Source organism: Trachurus trachurus, assembly GCF_905171665.1.
Source record: "Trachurus trachurus genome assembly, chromosome: 4".
NCBI classification, from domain to species: Eukaryota; Metazoa; Chordata; class Actinopteri; order Carangiformes; family Carangidae; genus Trachurus; species Trachurus trachurus.
The window spans coordinates 35,196,116-35,215,917 of NC_139898.1; the positions used below are offsets into that span (position 1 = coordinate 35,196,116).

General features: G+C 38.4%; 1 protein-coding gene and 1 long non-coding RNA gene across 2 annotated transcripts in view; both read left to right on the forward strand.

Moving 5' to 3' along the window:
• Positions 1 to 268: 268 nt before the first annotated feature.
• pdzk1ip1 (PDZK1 interacting protein 1) lies at positions 269 to 5,509 on the forward strand. Its single transcript, XM_083970236.1, has 4 exons — positions 269 to 486; positions 2,938 to 3,064; positions 4,361 to 4,447; positions 5,035 to 5,509. The coding sequence occupies exons 1-4, from the start codon at positions 411 to 413 to the stop codon at positions 5,111 to 5,113; spliced, it is 369 nt and encodes a 122-aa protein (XP_083826362.1). The 5' UTR covers positions 269 to 410; the 3' UTR covers positions 5,114 to 5,509.
• Positions 5,510 to 14,967: 9,458 nt separating this feature from the next.
• Positions 14,968 to 19,802, forward strand: part of LOC310984393 — a 43,393-nt gene continuing 38,558 nt past the window's right edge. Inside the window, exon 1 of the long non-coding RNA XR_014595306.1 lies at positions 14,968 to 15,093. This is a non-coding gene — a long non-coding RNA (uncharacterized lncRNA). The remainder of the gene's footprint in view (positions 15,094 to 19,802) is intronic.

The window sequence follows — 19,802 nt, forward strand, 5'->3', positions numbered from 1 at the left end:
ATGGGTAAAGTTTTAAAAACGTACATGGAGACAATTAAACCTCCTGTTTTTGGGGCTCAAGATTAAGTTTCATTAAATAACAAATCAATGCAAAGCTCTTAATGTAAGTTTGATTTATCCCATGTTTGTTGAGTGAACATAGCAGAGCCATAAACTCTGGGAGTGGGTACAGATAAAAGCACTTCCTGTGAAGCCGAGTGGGAATTCTCAGCTTGAGTTAAACATTGACAGAAGCCGTGCTGATCCACCTGACACACCAACAACACCCTCAGTCACAGCTTCACTCTGCTCAGCTACAAGTTGTAAATCCACCGCTCAAGTCTCACTTTTTCTTCAGGTTTTTCTTCAATTCGTTCAAGGTTGCAGGACTTTTTTTTTTTTTTTCCTCAGTAAGAGTCGGAGGATCTACGATGGGAAAACGGTCAGCTGTGATTTCCTGCTTGCTGCTGCTGCTGCTGGTTGTTGGAGCAGCGAACGCCCAGTCAGGTACAAAGCCCAATGACAACTGTATAAAAAGTAGTATAAAGTATAAAAACATTGTAACTCTGCTGCTCGAAGAAAATGTATTTAAATGAATCCTCTGAAAACATAATTGGTATATTTCAATTTACTGGCAGTCCAAAATCTAAATACCAGGAAATGTTGGCAACAATTAGGTAATGGTTGTGGTAAAAGTTGAAGGTTTCTGAAGATTGATTGATTGATTGAAATGTTTATTTTGAATATGAAAATAAAGTAATAAAAAAAAGAGAATAAGACAAAACATTTAAACATGAAAAATGGAACACATTCGAAAAGGAGTGAGAAGAAGTAAAACTTATAAACTCCCACCCCCTCTCCTTATATATGACTAGCTAAGATCTTTGTCTAAACATATCTTATGTTACTAAATCATGAATATAATTTATTTATAATTTACTTTACATTTTAATTTAATTTACGTTTACTAATAATTTACTAATACACACTAATTATGCATATATACTAATTATACAAACATACATACATACACATGTCCGCATACAGATACATACACAAACACACGCGCACATACATGCAAAAGGAAAAAAAGAAAAAGCAACAAAACAACAACAAACAATCCACCAATCCTTTACATAAGGCTTTTAATTCAACTTAACATTTAATTTATTGAAATAAACAATGTCAACTTCAGTGGAAATCGAATCCCTTTGGGTTTTTGACTGTTTGGGAAAATATATACGGTTTTTCCTGGACTCTATTAATCCTTACTTTACCTGAAATCTGCAATATTAATGAGGAAAAAGAAAGAAAAAAATGTCTTGTTATATTTTTGTGTAAATTCCACAGTGGTTTGGAGGTATAAAACCACTTTAAACAAAGAAAATAATTCCTTTTGTCTTTAGAGAAAAAGCTTCTTGTTTAACTTCCATTGCAATTACTATTAATAGTTTAAGATGATGCAGTTTAGTTGAGGACAAACTAAGGGTTATTATTATTAACCTAAGATGTGTTGGTGTTTATTTTATGAGCAAAACAGTTGAATTCCAGGCTACCTACCGTTTATTCTAGTAGTCCAAGAATGATTTTATTACTGGTGTGTTTCAGCAGTCAATAGTTGATCTCAGGTTAGCTAATGGTTTACTACTTTAGCAGCGGTAGAGAAGTTGAGGAGCTGCTTCAGAGGTGCAGAGACCGGATTGGATGGACCATCGCCTCACTTTAATAACTTTATTAGTTTATTTAGTCGGGACAGTGCATATTAATGGACAGTGAGTACTAGAGTACCCACAGTAAATACACCGGATTTAACACAATGTGTTAAATTTAGGGCCGGGAAAATTAAAAATGAATTAATCGAATTAATTAGAGGCTTTGTAATTAATTAATCGCATATAAATATTTGACCTGAGAACAGTGAGAAGCATTTTTTTTTCTCACATGGATATTAGTATACCATTGAATGACTGAATACAGAAGCTTAAACATTCAAGGTGGTACTTAACCAAGACCAACAGACTAGGGATGCAAATTATCAATTCATTCATTAATGGATATTTGATACATACAGATTAAATGGTCTTTCCTTCCAATACACTATGATGATTACTGTAGTATTTAACTAGGCTACTTAAATCACAGCAGCATAAACTGATTTGTTGAACTCAGCCTGATGTAAACATTAATAAAACTCAGTAACCAATCACACAGCAGCTCCATGTTGTCCCTGTGTGATGTTCAGGGACAGGTCAGGACAGTCTGAAGACAGAGCTCTGAGGGTGAAGTCCTATCATAATGAGATGAGCTGCAGCTGTGACAGTGACAGGTCATAGATATAGCGCTGCAGCTGACCAATTAGCGCTATATAGACCCTTTCAGAGAGTATAAACAAAGACAGGTGTTACCAAGGATACTAATTAAGGCTCCATTCTATTTAGTGTACCAGAGCGTTTTCTAATGAGCCACACCTGTCTTTGTTTATACTCTCTGAAAGGGTCTATAGCGCATTTAGCGTGCGCCCGTGTCTGTGTATCTATGTGCAGTCAGAGATCAGAGATGGTGTTTTAAATAACCATGCTAGTGTTTCACCAGCTCTCATCTCTGCCAGTCAGCCTCTCAAACTGCCGCCTCTCTCGCGTGCAGGCGCACCGCACGTAGACACAAGTGAGAAAGAAAAAAAAAATCTTTTTTTTAATAACTGCGATTAAAATGCGTTAATTTTTTTAACGCGTTAATTTTTGTGTAATTAATTAATCGTAATTAACGCGTTAAAGTCCCGGCCCTAGTTAAATTACATCCGTAGTCCCCAAAACAATACAACAAATTAACATAAAAAGTCCATAAAGACGGAGGATAACCAGTAGATAACAGAAAAAGTAGGCTACATTTACATAGTTACAGAGGTCACACCGGGTTTGAGTGACCTCTGACCTTTGACCTCTTGTTTCTGTGTTTCAGATCAGAGGAAGGCCGGCGAGCGTCCGCTGCCTCAGTGGCTCACCGGCCTCATCGCTGTCGCCGGCTTCCTCTTCCTCACCTTCGTGGGCTTCCTGGTGCAGAAGGCCTGGTGTGAGGGCTCCAGTCGGTCAGTCCGGATCATCCAGAGTCCAATCATTAATTCTATCCAAGCTGTTATTTGACTTTAAAGGGATAGTTCAACATTTTTGGCAAATTGGTCCATTGCCATAGTCCCTAAAAGTCATAATAACAGTAGGTTTGTTACCTTTATTTGTCGGTACAAGCTATTTTTAGGGTTAGGGTTAATTCCAACAACTCCACAACGCTCTGGTGGACAAGTTGTGAGCTGCACATTCACCACGCTATGAGATAATAACAGAACGATGTGAGACAGAGTTGTTTTAGAGGGAAATTCATGCAAAACCACTGATGCACGTTGCCTTCAGGGACAGTTTTTCATCAACAGTCTCTGTATTTCCCTCTAAAACAACTCTGTCTCACATCGTTCTGTTATTATCTCATAGCGTGGTGAATGTGCAGCTCACAACTTATGAGATAATAACAGAACGATGTGAGACGGAGTTGTTTTAGAGGGAAATAATAATAAAGTACCTTTAAATTCATGCAAAATCACTGATGCGCGTTGCCTTCAGGGACAGTTTTTCATCAAGCAGTCTCTGTATTTCCCATTTTATGAATGAAAACATTTGCAAAAACAATTTTAAAACTATTTGTTTTTTTTCTTACTCCCATGATTCCTTGCCAGACATCTGCTCCTGCTGCTAGCTAACGTGTGTGCGGTTTATGTTCAGTAGGAAATAAGTAAGCTGCTCAGAGCTACGCTACGGAGGCTCATTATGGGATTTCTTGGTTTCCCTCATCAAACTCATCAAATACACAATCCAACAACTCCACAACGCTCTGGTGGACAAGTTGTGAGCTGCACATTCACCACGCTATGAGATAATAACACAACGTTACCACACAGAGTTGTTTTAGAGGGAAATTCATGCAAAACCACTGATGCACGTTGCCTTCAGGGACAGTTTTTCATCAACAGTCTCTGTATTTCCCTCTAAAACAACTCTGTGTGGTAACGTTGTGTTATTATCTCATAGCGTGGTGAATGTGCAGCTCACAACTTGTCCACCAGAGCGTTGTGGAGTTGTTGGATTGTGTATTTGATGAGTTTGATGAGGGAAACCAAGAAATCCCATAATGAGCCTCCGTAGCGTAGCTCTGAGCAGCTCACGGCTCTGCTCCGCCGTTCTAAAAATAGCTTGCACCGACAATTAAAGGTAACGAACCTACTGCTATGACTATAGGGATTATATGGCAATGGGCCAATTTGACAAAATGTTGAAATATCCCTTCAAACGTTCTATAATTAAAGTTTTAATGGTGTTTTCCCCTTCGTGTGCAGGAAGGAAACCTCTGTAGAGTCGGAGAGAGAAAATGACTTTGCCATGAAGAATGGGAACAACTACGAGAACAGACTGGACATGGTCAGGTATGACCGACAATCGCTCCCAAGTCCAACAACACTTTTCCTTACACTAAACACACAATTTCTGTATACATTTATACTATAGATAGATAGATAGATAGATAGATAGATAGATAGATAGATAGATAGATAGATAGATAGATAGATAGATGAGTTTATTTGTCCTTTCCAAGGAAAATTGTTTTCATCATTTCGTACAGAGCGGCCTCGAGAAGTGCAACTTACATACATTAACATACATTCCCACATTTCATACACCTCAATTACATAGAGACATAAGAACATAAAACATAAGACATAACATTTACATGTGCATTCCCCCTGGTTATGTTCTTTTCATTGTCTTATTTAGTTCAGCTATGGCAGATGGGATGAAGCTTTTGTTGAATTTTTTTTTTTTTTTTTTTTTTTTACAATTTAGCACTAAAATAAACTGGATATACAGTATTCATACTTTGCAAGCTGTTTGCTGTTAATACTATCAGTCTATCAATCTATCAGTATTTTATTATTATTATCATTAATGTAACTAATATTTTAAAGTTTTAACAACAAACCTTTGTGTGTGTGTGTGTGTGTTTGCTGAGCAGGAGCAAAGAGGAGTCGGACACAAATGCTTACGACAACCTGGTGTTTGACAGCACTGACGACAGAGTTACCTCCATGTGATCTGCTACCTGGACCGAACCAATCGGCTGCATCGCTGCTGTCGCCCACGGCAACACTGGACAGAGAGAGACCAAACACAGAAATAGGCCTACACATGTACAAATCATGCTTTTGTTGTTGTTACTGATTGAGTCCATTGAAGAACTTCAGATATGAATATAATGTTGAATTTCCTTGTAAATATCTCCTTCGGCTGTTTCTAGTGAGGAACAGCAAATCATTTAATGTAAAATGTGACATATGAATTATTTATCAGAAGATTTCCTGATAGATCTGAGCCTTAAATTACATCAACATAACATAACATGTACTTCAGGTTAATCCTCCTCTTTTTCAGTCTGTCATGTGATCCGAGCACTGATTAATAAGTTATCTTTTCTAACTAAGTGCAGTGTGGGCTCTCATTACTGATCAGTGAAAGAATGACCTGTTATTAATAATTAAACTGCTTTACAGTAAACAACCTTTTTTTTTTTTTTTTTTACTGCACTACATTTGTTTGACAGTTTTAGTTAATGGTTACTCGATCTTTTCTGATCTCTATCGTACATTACAGAAAGCAGCTTTGAAACCCGTCCCTTAAAAATTAAAGAGAGACACATTTAATGACAAAAACAAAGACTAGACATTTTCACATTTTAATAGCCTATATAAATATTTTCTTGTGTCTTATTAATTCGGGTTGTGATAGCGTGTGGATGTACAAATCTGATAAGAATAATTAAAATGTTCTTTTTTTTAATATCATTGTCAGAATAAAGTGGACGTCTCCAATGAACAGTGGTGTGGTTTCCCATTAAGACACAATCTGGAGTCAAGCTAATGATTTAATGCTAAAAGATGTTCATTTAGATAAACTAGTTGGTTAACCGTTTAGCAGGTAAAATCACTTAGATTGGGTTGGCTAATGGTTTAGCTTAGCAGTTAAAGACGTTTTGATCAGGTTAATTAGCGGTTTAGTTTAACTGCTAAAATATTTCGTTCCTCTTAGGGGTTATGCAAAGGCTACTATACAATTACACACAAAAAAAATTATATTTATTTCTACCTGACGGTGACAGGCTCCCTCCTCAGGCGGAACTTTTATTTTCTTGTGTGTCCCCACGATCCTTTTGGGGGGAACTCCATGTTTTCTTATAAATGTCTTATCCCGCCTAAACTCTCCCTCTCTGTCTATGGGAGAGGTGAGCGGGTTATTTTATGTTTTATTAGGCCTTCATTCCATGTTTTGATCTATATACATGTAAATGTATTCACGTGCTGTCTATTTTCGTATGGGTTCGGGTAATGTCGAGGAGGATATATTTTTTTATGAATGATTTTATGTCATCTTCGTCAGGTAGCCTAGATGTTAAATGTCTGTGTTGTAGGCTACCTATTGTGTTATAGTTTATGTTTTTATTATTTTAGCCTTTTAGCCTTAGTCGGAATAAATTAGACGCTGTTGGACAAGGATAGTCTTACTAATAAACTAGTGTAGACTAATTAGTGAAATGTAATTACAGCTTATCAGACTGTGGTTTCAGTCTGATTAACACTGGTTATCATCTGTGGACTTGTAGTCATCGTCATTTCAGGTAGGTACAGACCCTTTTTTTTATTAGCCTACTTGATGTTTTGCATCTTGAACCCTGCTTGAACCCCCCTCCCCCAACTAAGAAGAGGAGACATTTCCTGGACTTGTTTTTCCGGTGTAACTCGTTGTAAGATATGCGCGCAAAATCGAGGAGCAGGAGGAGGATCAAGGAACAAGGTAACCTCACTATGGACTAAGCTGCTGCACATGAATCTATCTATAGATAGATAGATAGATAGATAGATAGATAGATAGATAGATAGGCCTCGAGAAGTGCAACTTACATACATTAACATACATTCCCACATTTCATACACCTCAATTACATAGAGACATAAGAACATAAAACATAAGACATAAGACCCCGCACCCCACATTTACATGTGCATTCCCCCTGGTTATGTTCTTTTCATTGTCTTATTTAGTTCAGCTATGGCAGATGGGATGAAGCTTTTGTTGAATTTTTTTTTTTTTTTTTTTTTTTTTTTTTTACAATTTAGCACTAAAATAAACTGGATATACAGTATTCATACTTAAGCAATATATCACGACAGGCCGTGGTATATGCTCATTAAGCGGCGTTCACACCGAACGCGATAGACGCGAATGGAGCGGCAACTCTACATTGAAAATCAATGTAAATGGCGCGATGACACGCGATGCAGGCGGAGGCGGCGCGAATGGAGCGTCTGGTGCGATGAGACGCGGCGCGAATGGAGCGTCTGGAGCGGCGCGAATCAAAAGTTGAAAATATTGAACTTTTCAGGCGGCATCGCGCCGTGACATCCAATCAGTGCCGAGTTCAAGCCGACGACGTCACTTCTCTGTACGGTTGTTTACACTCAGAACAACATGAAGGAGAAGCTGATTGTATATGAGCTGTGTGTGGCACCGCTGCCTCTTCTACACAGAGTGAACAAAAAAAAACACACACACACACACACACACACACACACACACACACACACACAGTGAACCCAGACACGACGGCGGTGGTTTTCCAGTGTTTCTGAGACTTGTACAGCAAGTAGGCTACAGTGCAGCAACGGTGGTGATATCAGCCACGATCGACGTGGAGAGAGAGCAGGTTGAGACCGGTTTTCTAATTAACGGGCGGAGCGTCTAGCGCGAATGACGCGATGGACGCGAATGATCCAAAATGACCAAGCGGTGCGAATGAAGCGTCTGGCGCGATTATATTCGCGTCTATCGCGTTCGGTGTGAACGCCGCTTTATACCACGGCTAAGGGGCGTTGTTCGGCCCGATGCGAAGCGGAGGGACGACAACCCCCTTGGAGTGGTATAATGAGCATATACCACGGACTGGAGTGATATATTGCTTTTATAAAACGGTTACGAATAAAGGCAATATAAAAGAGGGATATGCAATCAATTTCATGTAGTTTTATTCAACCAGAAATACATATTATCGAATAAAATAGCCTCACTGTGAAAAAATAGTCCCACCTCTCCAGACGTTAGCTCCAAGTTAGCTCTGCAGCTCGTCTTTTCCTCCGCATTTTTTCAGGTGAAAGTCACTGCTCAGTCCCCTCTACCATAGTTAACCCTCCCCGGAGGTGAAAGTCAACCTTAAACATGTGAATTCAACTACTTTAGTCCGTTTTTTAACATCGTAAAAACATCAGCTGTCTGTTGCTACGGACTGCAACAGTCCGTTGTCATGGATACATGACAACAACTTCCATTCATACCAGTCATACGTGCCTGAGGCGGAGTGATAGCCTACGCTGTGATAAGGTTTTATGGGTCGTTCAGACCAAAAGCGTCAAAAGACGCTCTTGACGCTTTTCCGCGACGCTGGTGGTCTGAACCAGAGAACACCCTGGCGTTTTTGACGCGCGTCAAAGAAGTTGACGTCGGTTGTGGTTGGTTGAGTGGGGGACATCTACACTCTGATTGGTTGCCGCTGCTCCGCATCATCGCTCATTAGCATAAAGTTCAGGAGATTTCAACTTTCTCCTGACGCTCTCGCCGCCAAAACGCGACGCCAACGCCTTTGACGCTCTTCAACGCTCCTCGACGCTGGTTCTCATTGAAAATGAATGACTTCCGGCCACCGCGACGCTCTCGACGCTTTCGGTCTGAACGCACAGTTAGAATAGTAGCCGTGGTATATGCTCAATATACCACGGTTAACAGCCAATCAGATCGCCGGATTTCACCTTTCCGTTTTATAATGTACCGTATACAAACTGTTTGCTGTTAATACGCAGCATGTAGATCTATCAGTATTTTATTATTATTATCATTAATGTAAGTAATATTTTAAAGTTTTAACAACAAACCTTTGTGTGTGTGTGTGTGTGTTTGCTGAGCAGGAGCAAAGAGGAGTCGGACACAAATGCTTACGACAACTTGGTGTTTGACAGCACTGACGACAGAGTTACCTCCATGTGATCTGCTACCTGGACCGAACCAATCGGCTGCATCGCTGCTGTCGCCCACGGCAACACTGGACAGAGAGAGACCAAACACAGAAATAGGCCTACACACCTACAAATCATGCTTTTATTGTTGTTACTGATTGAGTCCATTGAAGAACTTCAGATATGAATATAATGTTGAATTTCCTTGTAAATATCTCCTTCGGCTGTTTCTAGTGAGGAACAGCAAATCATTTAATGTAAAATGTGACATATGAATTATTTATCAGAAGATTTCCTGATAGATCTGATCAACATAACATAACATGTACTTCAGGTTAATCCTCCTCTTTTTCAGTCTGTCATGTGATCCGAGCACTGATTAATAAGTTATCTTTTCTAACTAAGTGCAGTGTGGGCTCTCATTACTGATCAGTGAAAGAATGACCTGTTATTAATAATTAAACTGCTTTACAGTAAACAACTTTTTTTTTTTTTTTTTTACTGCACTACATTTGTTTGACAGTTTTAGTTAATGGTTACTCAATCTTTTCTGATCTCTATCGTACATTACAGAAAGCAGCTTTTAAACCCGTCGCTATAAATCTAGTGTTTCCAACAACTTCAACACACATTGTTTATAAATCTATATAGTCAGATAAATACATTGATCCTTGATAGTGTTGAATAGTTTTGCCATCAGGTCAAAAGCATTTTTTTTAAACAATTTATTTATTAACATTTTTTCCATACAGTTTACAGCATCAGTAACAGCAGTATAAATTCAAATGCCACCCAAACCCCCCCCCCTCCCAAATCAGGCCCATGGGCCAACTCTTGCCTTAATCCCTAATAATAAAAATAATGAAAAATAAATAAATAAAATAATAACAGTAATAATAAAGTAGATGATAGATAAATACATTACTTACAGTTTTTCTCTATTGGTTTGGCTCAATTCTTGAAACAGAAATTACATTCTCAAAATAACATGGACAAATCTCCAAACCACCTTGCAAATGTTCACAACAGAATGGCATTTCTCATTGATTTCATCAAATTGCAAATGTCTTAGTACATGTCTCAAGTGTCTTAGTGCATCTTTGCAAATGGTTATGTACAAGTACCCTAGAGTTAGCACAATGAGCATACATTTAGCACATTTTCCAAATGAATAGATCTTGCTGATCTAAGCTGATTAGTTGATTCTCAGTCTAATGGTTGCTCTCTCCAAAACATGTCAGCATGATTTCACTGTGTAAATCATAATATGCACAATAGTCTGTTCAACTGTCAAAATTAGTCAACATACTGTAGGCTAATACCATGAAAACCATATGAATTTCTTGCAGCATTTCATAGATTCATGACAGTAATTGACAGTCAGGTGAAATTAGAACTTGACCAACGAAGGAGGAGTTCAGATCAGCTGTTTAGCTACCTGACTGGTGCTGTCTATGATTGTGAATGCTGCCAAACGCGTATATATCGAGGGCTTGGAGCCAGAGGGGCGTAAGTGGCTTTTGACAAACTTTACAGGAGAGGCAAAACAAAATTTTGACCACGCTTCAATCAACTGTATTCATTAACCTTAAACCACAACATTGCAACCACAGACATACTAATATGAATGAGTATTTATGTAATAAACTTATGGCATATTAACACAATGAACATGTTCTAAAACATTTTAAAATCAAAAAAATATGGCAAAAACGCCAGATACGCCCTTTTGGCACCAAACATTTCCAAGTCTTCTATGGACATATTGGGCGTATCTGCTGAACAATGCATTGAATTGATTGAATAAATAACACTTGAATAACACTTGAATAACACTTGAATAAGTAATTAATTTTCATTTAACTCATTCATTAATTATTTCAAAAGGGTCCTATGTTCCCCGCTGTTGCCGGTCGATTGACTCTCTCTACTTATCTGGACTGTCTCTCTCTATCTGGCCTGTCTAGCCTCTACCTGGTCTTTTTACTGTATTAAACTTAACCAACTCCTTTCTTCACTGCCTAAACCCAACCAATGGGACAATTACACGTCCCACTTAAAGTCACAACTCAACTTCTCACTCCAAAATAGGCAAAAATCTGCAAAGTCACAACTCCACTGCAGGTATGGGACCAAAAATGGCATGTTCCCCGGGTCCTTTTGGGGAAAAGTGGGGAACATAGAACCCTTTTTCTATGAAAGGGTTCTATGTTGCCCAGTCACACACAAAACAGCTACATAGGAGCCGGAGAACATAGGGATGACCCCAGTAAGGCTCTCAAGGCATGATTGTGTCTTACTGTCATCACTCTTGTGAGGGCATACATTAAAAAACAACTCTGACTCATCTTCAACTTCTTCAATATAGGATTCATCAGTTTGTTTCATAATATTCATCTAAATCTTTTCTGCCTCAGACAAGTTCCATGTCTGCAGTTGTCTCAGCCATTTTGAATGCTGTTTAAGGGCAACAACTACACTTACGCCCTTCTGGCTCTGAACAAACATGTGGGTCCTACATGTATTTACATGTATTTTTCAGGGCCAGAAGGGCGTAAGTCCACTTACGCCCTTCTGGCTCCAAACATTACTCACACTTTTGTGTTAGGTCTTTATTGTTTTGTTGCTTTACTCAATACAGTTTGATCTCAGATAGGTCTTTTTGGCACCATTGGATAGAGCTCATCAAGACCTTTCTTTTGATATATAGAACTCATTTTCGCCCAAAATGCCACTTACGCCCCTCTGGCTCCAAGCCCTCGATATAGAGCTTGGCTAGGGCCTGTACCTTTTGCAGTATAAACATGGAGGTACCTGGCCAAGAAAATGATCATGAGCAACTCCCTGCTCAAGGAAGAGGAAGAGGAGGAAGAAGAAGAGGAGGAGGAGGAGTGCGGATGCGTGGTGGAATAGGCGGAAGAGGCCGAGGAGCAAGAAGACACAGAGTTGTGCCAATATCCGCTGTGATGTTGATGAAAATACAGTATGTGGCCAATCAGAGCGCAGCGTATGGATGGTCAGGAGGATGAAGATGGTGGCCAGGAGACAGAGGGTGATGACAGTGATGACCAGTGAAAATGTCTCTACTCGTGAAACTTTGTTTACTGCACTATAGGCTTGGTATATTTTTTCTGTTTTTTTGTGTTCATATTTCATACATGTACAGAGAACTGTAGGCCTATACATTTTGTTTTTACAGTACATAATCTTGAGTTACTTTATGTAGGCTATATGTGAATAAAAATGGTTACAATTTCCTTGGCAATATGAGTGCAGTGTGTGTGATGTCAAACTTTGGAGGCTGCTCTTACTGTAAAGTCCTTTTCTTAGGTTTTATACGTCTCTGCCATAGTGACAAAACATCTAAGCATTTTGACTTGCAGTGCTCACAGAATGCCACAGGGATGATGCATTTTGGGGGCACTGACTACTTACATGAGAAAGAAGTTTGGTTTTGACACATAAGTAAACTGTTTTGGGAGAGATATGGTTCTGCAGCTCATCCATGGTGTTATGCTGAACCATCCAGTTTATTTTTGGTAAAAGCACTAAGTGAATGCAAATGAGCCAAAAGCAATTGAGAAAGATCTTTGCCATTTTGATGGTACTGACACTTTACATGGTAAAGGAATCTAGTTCTGAAGCATGTGTGAACAGTTTTGGGAGAGATATGCGCTTTTGCTAGTGAGCTGTAATGTTGTGCAGAACTGTGAGACTGTTTGGCCAAATGGTCTTATAGTTTTAAGAATGTAATTTCTGTTTCAAGAAATGAGCCAAACCAACAGAGAAAAACTGTAAGTAAATAATAGAAAAATAAATTAAAACCATAAAAAATATAAAGAAAGTACAAAGCACAGTAAATTACATTCAACAAAGGTCATGATATTGGCTTGGACTTACAGGTGTGATAACAACCAACAACAGCCAACAACTACCACTACACCATTGACAGTACTCAACTAGTTAACTGTGAGAAGTTATCCAGATATGTTTTAAAGTCACTCCAGCTTTTTTCAAAAAGATGGGGTTTCTTTTTCACATTGAACATATTTTTTTTCAGAGGCCATGTATGATGCAACTTCCTTAAGCCACATTGAGACAGTGGGTGGGTTTTCACTTTTCCACAGTATGGCAATACATTTATTTCCAGCAATTAGGGATAGCCTAATAAAACGTGTTTTCCTTAACCTGTTAGCAGGTAAAACAGATAAATCCCCTAGCAATAATCTTGGTGAGTGAGGAATCTCAATCCCTGTGATGCCCTTGAGTGCATCCAGAATATGATCCCAAAATTGTTTCAAATTTACACAGTCCCAGAACATATGAATAAGACTTCCTGTTGCGACCTAGGTCAAAAGCATTTTTTGTCTGCTTGGTGGGGTCTGTGCAAGGTCATAACTCTGGTTGATTATAGTTTATTTAAGCTGCTCAAAGAGTTTACTACAGTTCTGCTGCCAAAAGATTTTAGTGTAGGTGTAACATGGGTTATTATGCTTCAGTAATGTTTAGTCATATAATTACACACAATTATTTTATTGGTAAAACCTACACTACTCATGCGTAACTCTTTATTTCTATCGAACTATTTTATCCCACCTAAACTCTCCTCCTTTTGGTGTTGTGCTTAGTGGGGGAGCAGCTTTTTTGTTTGTTGCGTGCTGTTCAGCACCATTTTACTGGGTTTATTTTTACATTTTAATAAATATTTTGGTGTGTCTTTTTAATTTGGGTTGTAAAGATGAGGAGGATCATTCAATTTTTTTTTTATTTTTTTTTTATCATTGTCAGAATAAAGTGGACGTCTCCAATGAACAGTGGTGTGGTTTCCCATTAAGACACAACACATCTGGAGTCGAGCTAATGATTTAATGCTAAAAGATGTTCATTAGATAAACTAGCTGGTTAACCGTTTAGCAGGTAGATTGGGTTGGCTAATGGTTTAGCTTAGCAGTTAAAACGTTTTGATAATTAGTGGTTTAGTTTAACTGTTAAAATATTTCGTTCCTCTTAGGGGTTATGCAAAGGCTAATACACACACAAAAATATATATATATATTTCTACCTGACGGTGACAGACTGCCCTCCTCAGGCGGAACTTTTATTTTCTTGTGTGTCCCAACGATCCTTTTGGGGGGAACTCCATGTTTTCTTATAAATGCCTTATCCCGCCTAAACTGTCCCTCTTTGTCTCTGCTCTGTGGGAGAGGTGAGCGGGTTATTTTATGATTTATCATTTCATTTCATGTTTTGATCTATATCACGTGCTATTTTCGTTTGGGTTCGGTAATGTCGAGGAGGATATATTTTTTATGAATGATTTTATGTCATCTTCGTCAGGTAGGCTATGTTAAATTTCTGTGTTGTACAGATCTACATTTATGCTAGTTTATGTTTTAATTATTTTAGCCTATTTCATCTTCGTCGGAATAAAAGACAGCATGTTGCAGCTGTGGTGATGCAAGGACAGACAGAACAGGAGAGATTAAAAAGAAAATCTGCAGATTAATTCATTTAGACCTAAACTATTATATATGGATCTAGGTTGAATTTGCCTGGAATTGTCCTGTAAGATTAAAAACACCGTCACTGTCCATATGAAGCTAATTGTTGGACAAGGCTAGTCTTAGGCTACTAATAAACTAGTGTAGACTAATTAGTGAAATTAGACTACAGCTGTTCAGGGAAACTTTGAATATTATCAGACCGTGTTTCAGTCTGATTAACACTGGTGATTCAATTCTCGTACTGTGGACTTGTAGCCTAGTCATTTATAGTCATTTAGTTTATTACAGAGCTTTTTTATTACTTGATGTTTTGCACCTTGAACCCCCCTCCCCCAACTAAGAAGAGGGGACATTTCCTGGACTTGTTTTCCCGATATAACTCGGTGTAAGATATGCGCGCAAGCTTGAGGAGCAGGAGGATCAAGGAACAAGGTAACCTCACTATGGACTAAGCTGCTGCACATGAAGGACCATCCATGGATCTATTATAATAACGTATAATAGAAAAAGCAGGTGAGTTATTTCTGTGTTAATTCCCGCACGTTTCACTGTTAAAGTGGCCGAGCTGTGAGCGCGTAGAGGCGGATCAGAGATCCAGGAAGCACCGGGCTCTGGCTGGTGGACAAACACAGCCGAGGGTCATAATGCCGAACAAGTTAAATATTCCCGTGTTTTCTTTTCATTACATGTCCGGTTGGTTTAGCCTGATGTTAGGCGGAGATGGAGGATAACCTGAATAGTAGCTAAGATGTTTTATGGTCGTGGGAAACCGAAAAGTTGAAAACTATAAACAACATCGTCAGGAGCTCCGAGCACGGGTAAAGTTGTTTATATGAGAGTAAGCTGAGACACCAGCAGCCGGAGTCACTTCATAAGTTTATACTTATCAGTAGGCACTGATTCTTGAGAGTCGGGACAAAACACGGTCTGAAAAACTTTTTTTGAAAATGTACACTATATTGATTAGAGTTATATATTCATGTAGATAAAGATCTGTTCTATTTAACCATGTAAAGGTGCAGGCTGGAGGTTAAAAAACATTTTTAACAAATTCACATGTTTACCTTAAGGACTTGATTTGTGTCAACTCCGTCAGACACACTAAAGGTATATAATTATATAATTATAATAGCCTAATGTAACGGGTGTGTATTGTCTCTGGCCTATGCACATCCGTTAACTTGTTTCTTGTGTGTGTTGTTTCTATCCTGCGTTGTGTTCTTGGGGGTGAGGGAAAGATGGACACAGGACTCAGGCTGCTGATCCACCGGACATTTATTCATCAGGCAATGGTGGCATCTGTATGAGAATCAAATGAAAGTGCATCTGTGACATGCGGTCTTGAGCTAGCTCACAGCAGGCCCCTGCTCTCAGTGGGGTCATCACCGACCCAGCTAACTATAAAGTTCACAATTATATTTAATAAAATACTGAAATAAAATGAAATAAAAAAATATATTAAAATGTTCCTTGTTGAGTTGTATCTGTACATGAACATAAATTCAACCAACATCAACCAAGTCAATGGAAAAATGAAACCAGTAAACAGTGAAATACATCAGTATCCATACCTGTATGAGAATCAAATGAAAGTGCATCTGTGACATGCGGTCTTGAGCTAGCTCACAGCAGGCCCCTGTTAGCAGCACACACATACACACACATGAAGAAAACAACGAAAAATAAACACTTGTGCCTGCAGTAGTTTTACAATGGCATAGCTGCGAAATTCACCTAGCAACACACACCACAACCGTTCACACTCTTCATTTATCATCCATACATGTATATTATTACGTTTTTAATACCTTTCAACCCAAAACAAAATGTAAACATGACGAGAGAAATGAACACATACCTGCTCTCAGTGGGGTCATCACCGACTGAGAGCGGAGCAGTTCGCGGGTCAAGCAGACGACGAACTCTTAAAGAGACAGTACTGATTTAACGTCTCTGCAGACCAAACTACAAAATAAAGGTGAAAACAAATAAAATGGTTCCTTTCAAAATAAAATCAGGGTTTTGGTGAGATTTCAAAAGATAAAATTAAAGTACATTTCAACCTGGTTACACTAACAAGAATGTTAAGTTCTGGTGTATGTTTTAATAGTGTTTAGTTACTCTGATATGCAATGAAAAGTAAGATATAAACTTAAGGTTTAATTTCACACTGTTATGAATACACAGATTTCTAAAAATTTGCATTTTCAAACTTTATCTTTTATTTTGCCACTATAGAAAAAAATCCTAAAGTGAATAAGACACAAGAGGATGTAGATCTGATGATCCTCCATTACTTAAACAACAAAAACTGAAGAAAGAATTATTTGTTTCCCCAAAAAATTACAAAAACATGTATCTGGCGGTGCTGATGAAGATCTGACGGAGCTGATGGAGTTGACAAAATTGTATTTGCATTTCTGATCAATGAGCAAAAGCTTTTTTAAATAGATGGAAGTGACACTAAATTAAGAAATAGCAATCCCTTGTCTTACTGAACATATTTTTAATTTGACTATAATAAACAAAACTGTAAATACACCATTTCAAACTATAACAAATTGCACTTCTTCATTTTGTACTCCGAAGCCCTTCTATAATGTCACATTATCTAGCATTTGATTGGAAGATGTGTCTGTTTTGGACAAATCTGCCACAGATGACACTGTACTGCATATATTACACTAATGATGGTGGAAAGGCAGGGTTTTGCACACTGTCCGAGTCAGAGAGACTGGATGCTGTGGCATTCTGGACACAGATCCTACGGATCATGTCTTAAAATATATCAAGACAAAATTACCACTGGTGCACTTTTGGTCTGATGGTCCAAGTAAACTGATTTGAAAAAGCAACATTGAACTTCTTCCCTGCTCTATAAGAAGTGTGTATATTTTCAATAGTGAAAACTACACACTGTACCTTTAAAATTTTACAATAATCAATAAATCAAACATGTAGACAAGTGCTTATAACACATGTGCTGGAAAGTCATCCAATAATAAGCAGATAGAAAAGAGAAGAAAATTATTCAATGAGCAGACCACAGTCTGGCCGTGCTCTACAAATCATAAGTATATTGTAAAATATGTAATTGCATGCTATATACCTACATTAATGTGCAGATAAACCCCTAAAAGAACATTATATTCCTTTACTATATTTGAAAATAGTATAATATTAGCACATTTAAGCAGTTATTGGTGGATTTGTCAACTCCATCAGCTTACATGTCAACTCCGTCAGACATAAAACCTGACGGAGTTGACTCTGACGGAGTTGACGAAATGGCATGTTTTTTTCCTTCTGCAGAAAAAAGCCTTGCAGCTAGCTAGCTAGTTTTTTGGCTATTGCTAGCTGTCTCCATAATCTCAATAAAATACTTTCATTGAGTCCACTATGGTTTAAAAAAAGTACCATAAGGGAGAGATGGTGTTGACATGCTCCGGCTGTGACCATAGGAAAATTGACATTGTTCATCTAAAATATCAAAAAATGTCAACTTTACCAGACCATGTGTGGTATTGATGCATTCACCACAGCCAGAAGAATGAAAAGGGATCCTAAGGGATAGCTGGCCATGCTATTGCCTGATTTAATGAGGTTTATGAAAAAATCTGACGGAGTTGACGGAAACAGAGGACACAACTTTGATGGGCAGATTTCTGTGGAAAATATTTTTAGATGTTCATGGCATGCATTGTTTTATACATTTATAACCCTTATCTTTGATTTGATATAAATGTTTTCACAATTGTAGAGGTTTTTAAAGTTTTTTAGGGCTGGTGAATATTGTGACCTATTGCTGAGGACAAGAGAAATAACATGGGCCGTCTGACCACTGGTCATTTAATTAAACAAATATCCCCTTAAAAAGGAATTATCTATGCTAAAACATAACATCAGTATTCACAACTCCTTTAGATCTAACTTTGTGAGTATGTCAATCATTATTAATTTCTTTATTTTTGATATAAATAAGACTTTTCTATGTGGGACATGTTTTGTCCCGACTCTCAAGAATCAGTGTAGGGTGACGTCACGATGCGTTCCACCTGGCCGCCGCCATGCCATGTTTCCATCCAAAGTGAGATTTAATTCGAATCACGGCGTTTCCATCATCATTTTCCGATGCGATACATCTCGATGCGCATCTAAACAGCTGATGGAAATGCACCTAGTGAGAGAGAGAGAGAGGCGAGGAGAGAGAGGGGTCCACTGGGTGAGCTAGATTAACTTTTAACGGGAGAGAGAGCGGCGCACCGTGCTGTCAAAGCTCGTCTCAGCAGAAAGGTGCTGGAGGTGTGTGCTTTCAAGGCAAGGCCATCAAAATGAGAAATATCCATATCCAAACTACATCAGGCAGCAGTAGGCTTTATGCACAGCTCTACTACTTCCTGAACTTAAACAATTGCGCATAAAGCCTATACAGCGCTACTGTGATCCAGACTGCTGTGTTGAGTTCATGGTTAGCTCATTAGAGGCCGGTTAGCTCCATCTAGAGGACCCACGGTGGAGCTACACCACCTGGTATGTTTCTGACAGAGTCTGTGTGTTTGTTACAGATAAGACTGGAGGCTCTGACGTCACTCTGGTGTTTTTCAGACGTGGACTAACGCTGAAGTTTTGAGACACTGGGACTGAGGGACAATGACCAGCTTCTCTCCAGTTTACTCTACACAAGAAGGTGGAAAGTGTTTTTAAATCGACCTGAAGAGACTTCAGCAGGTGAGAAAGGCCGTAACGTGAACTCCTGTTATCAGTTAAATAAATGTTTGTGAACTGTAAGTGTTTTCTTCAATATTTTGCCCAGAGAAGCAACAAGAAATGTTGGGATTAATTAGAGCAACTATTATTTCTGTTGAACAGAAACATAACAGCAGTGGTGTTATTGTTGTATTAATTAATGGGTGCTGTGGAAATGGACATTATTTTTGTACTGCCTTAATATTAATAGGTATCTAATTTATCTGTTTGTGTATTATTGAAGTACATTTTTGACACACAAGGCTCTGTAGTACTTTAGTTCTAACAGCAGTTCAAATGTGTAGATTTTAATCCTGGGTTCAGTCACGGTAATTATCAGGATCAGAAACTATAAACTGAAAGAAATGGCCTTCAATTACAGTATAATGTAAAGGTAGCTTCTATTTCCTGGATTGTGTATCAAACTATCTGTGGTTAGAGAATGAATCACCCAGTTTTAAAGGAGTCATCACCTG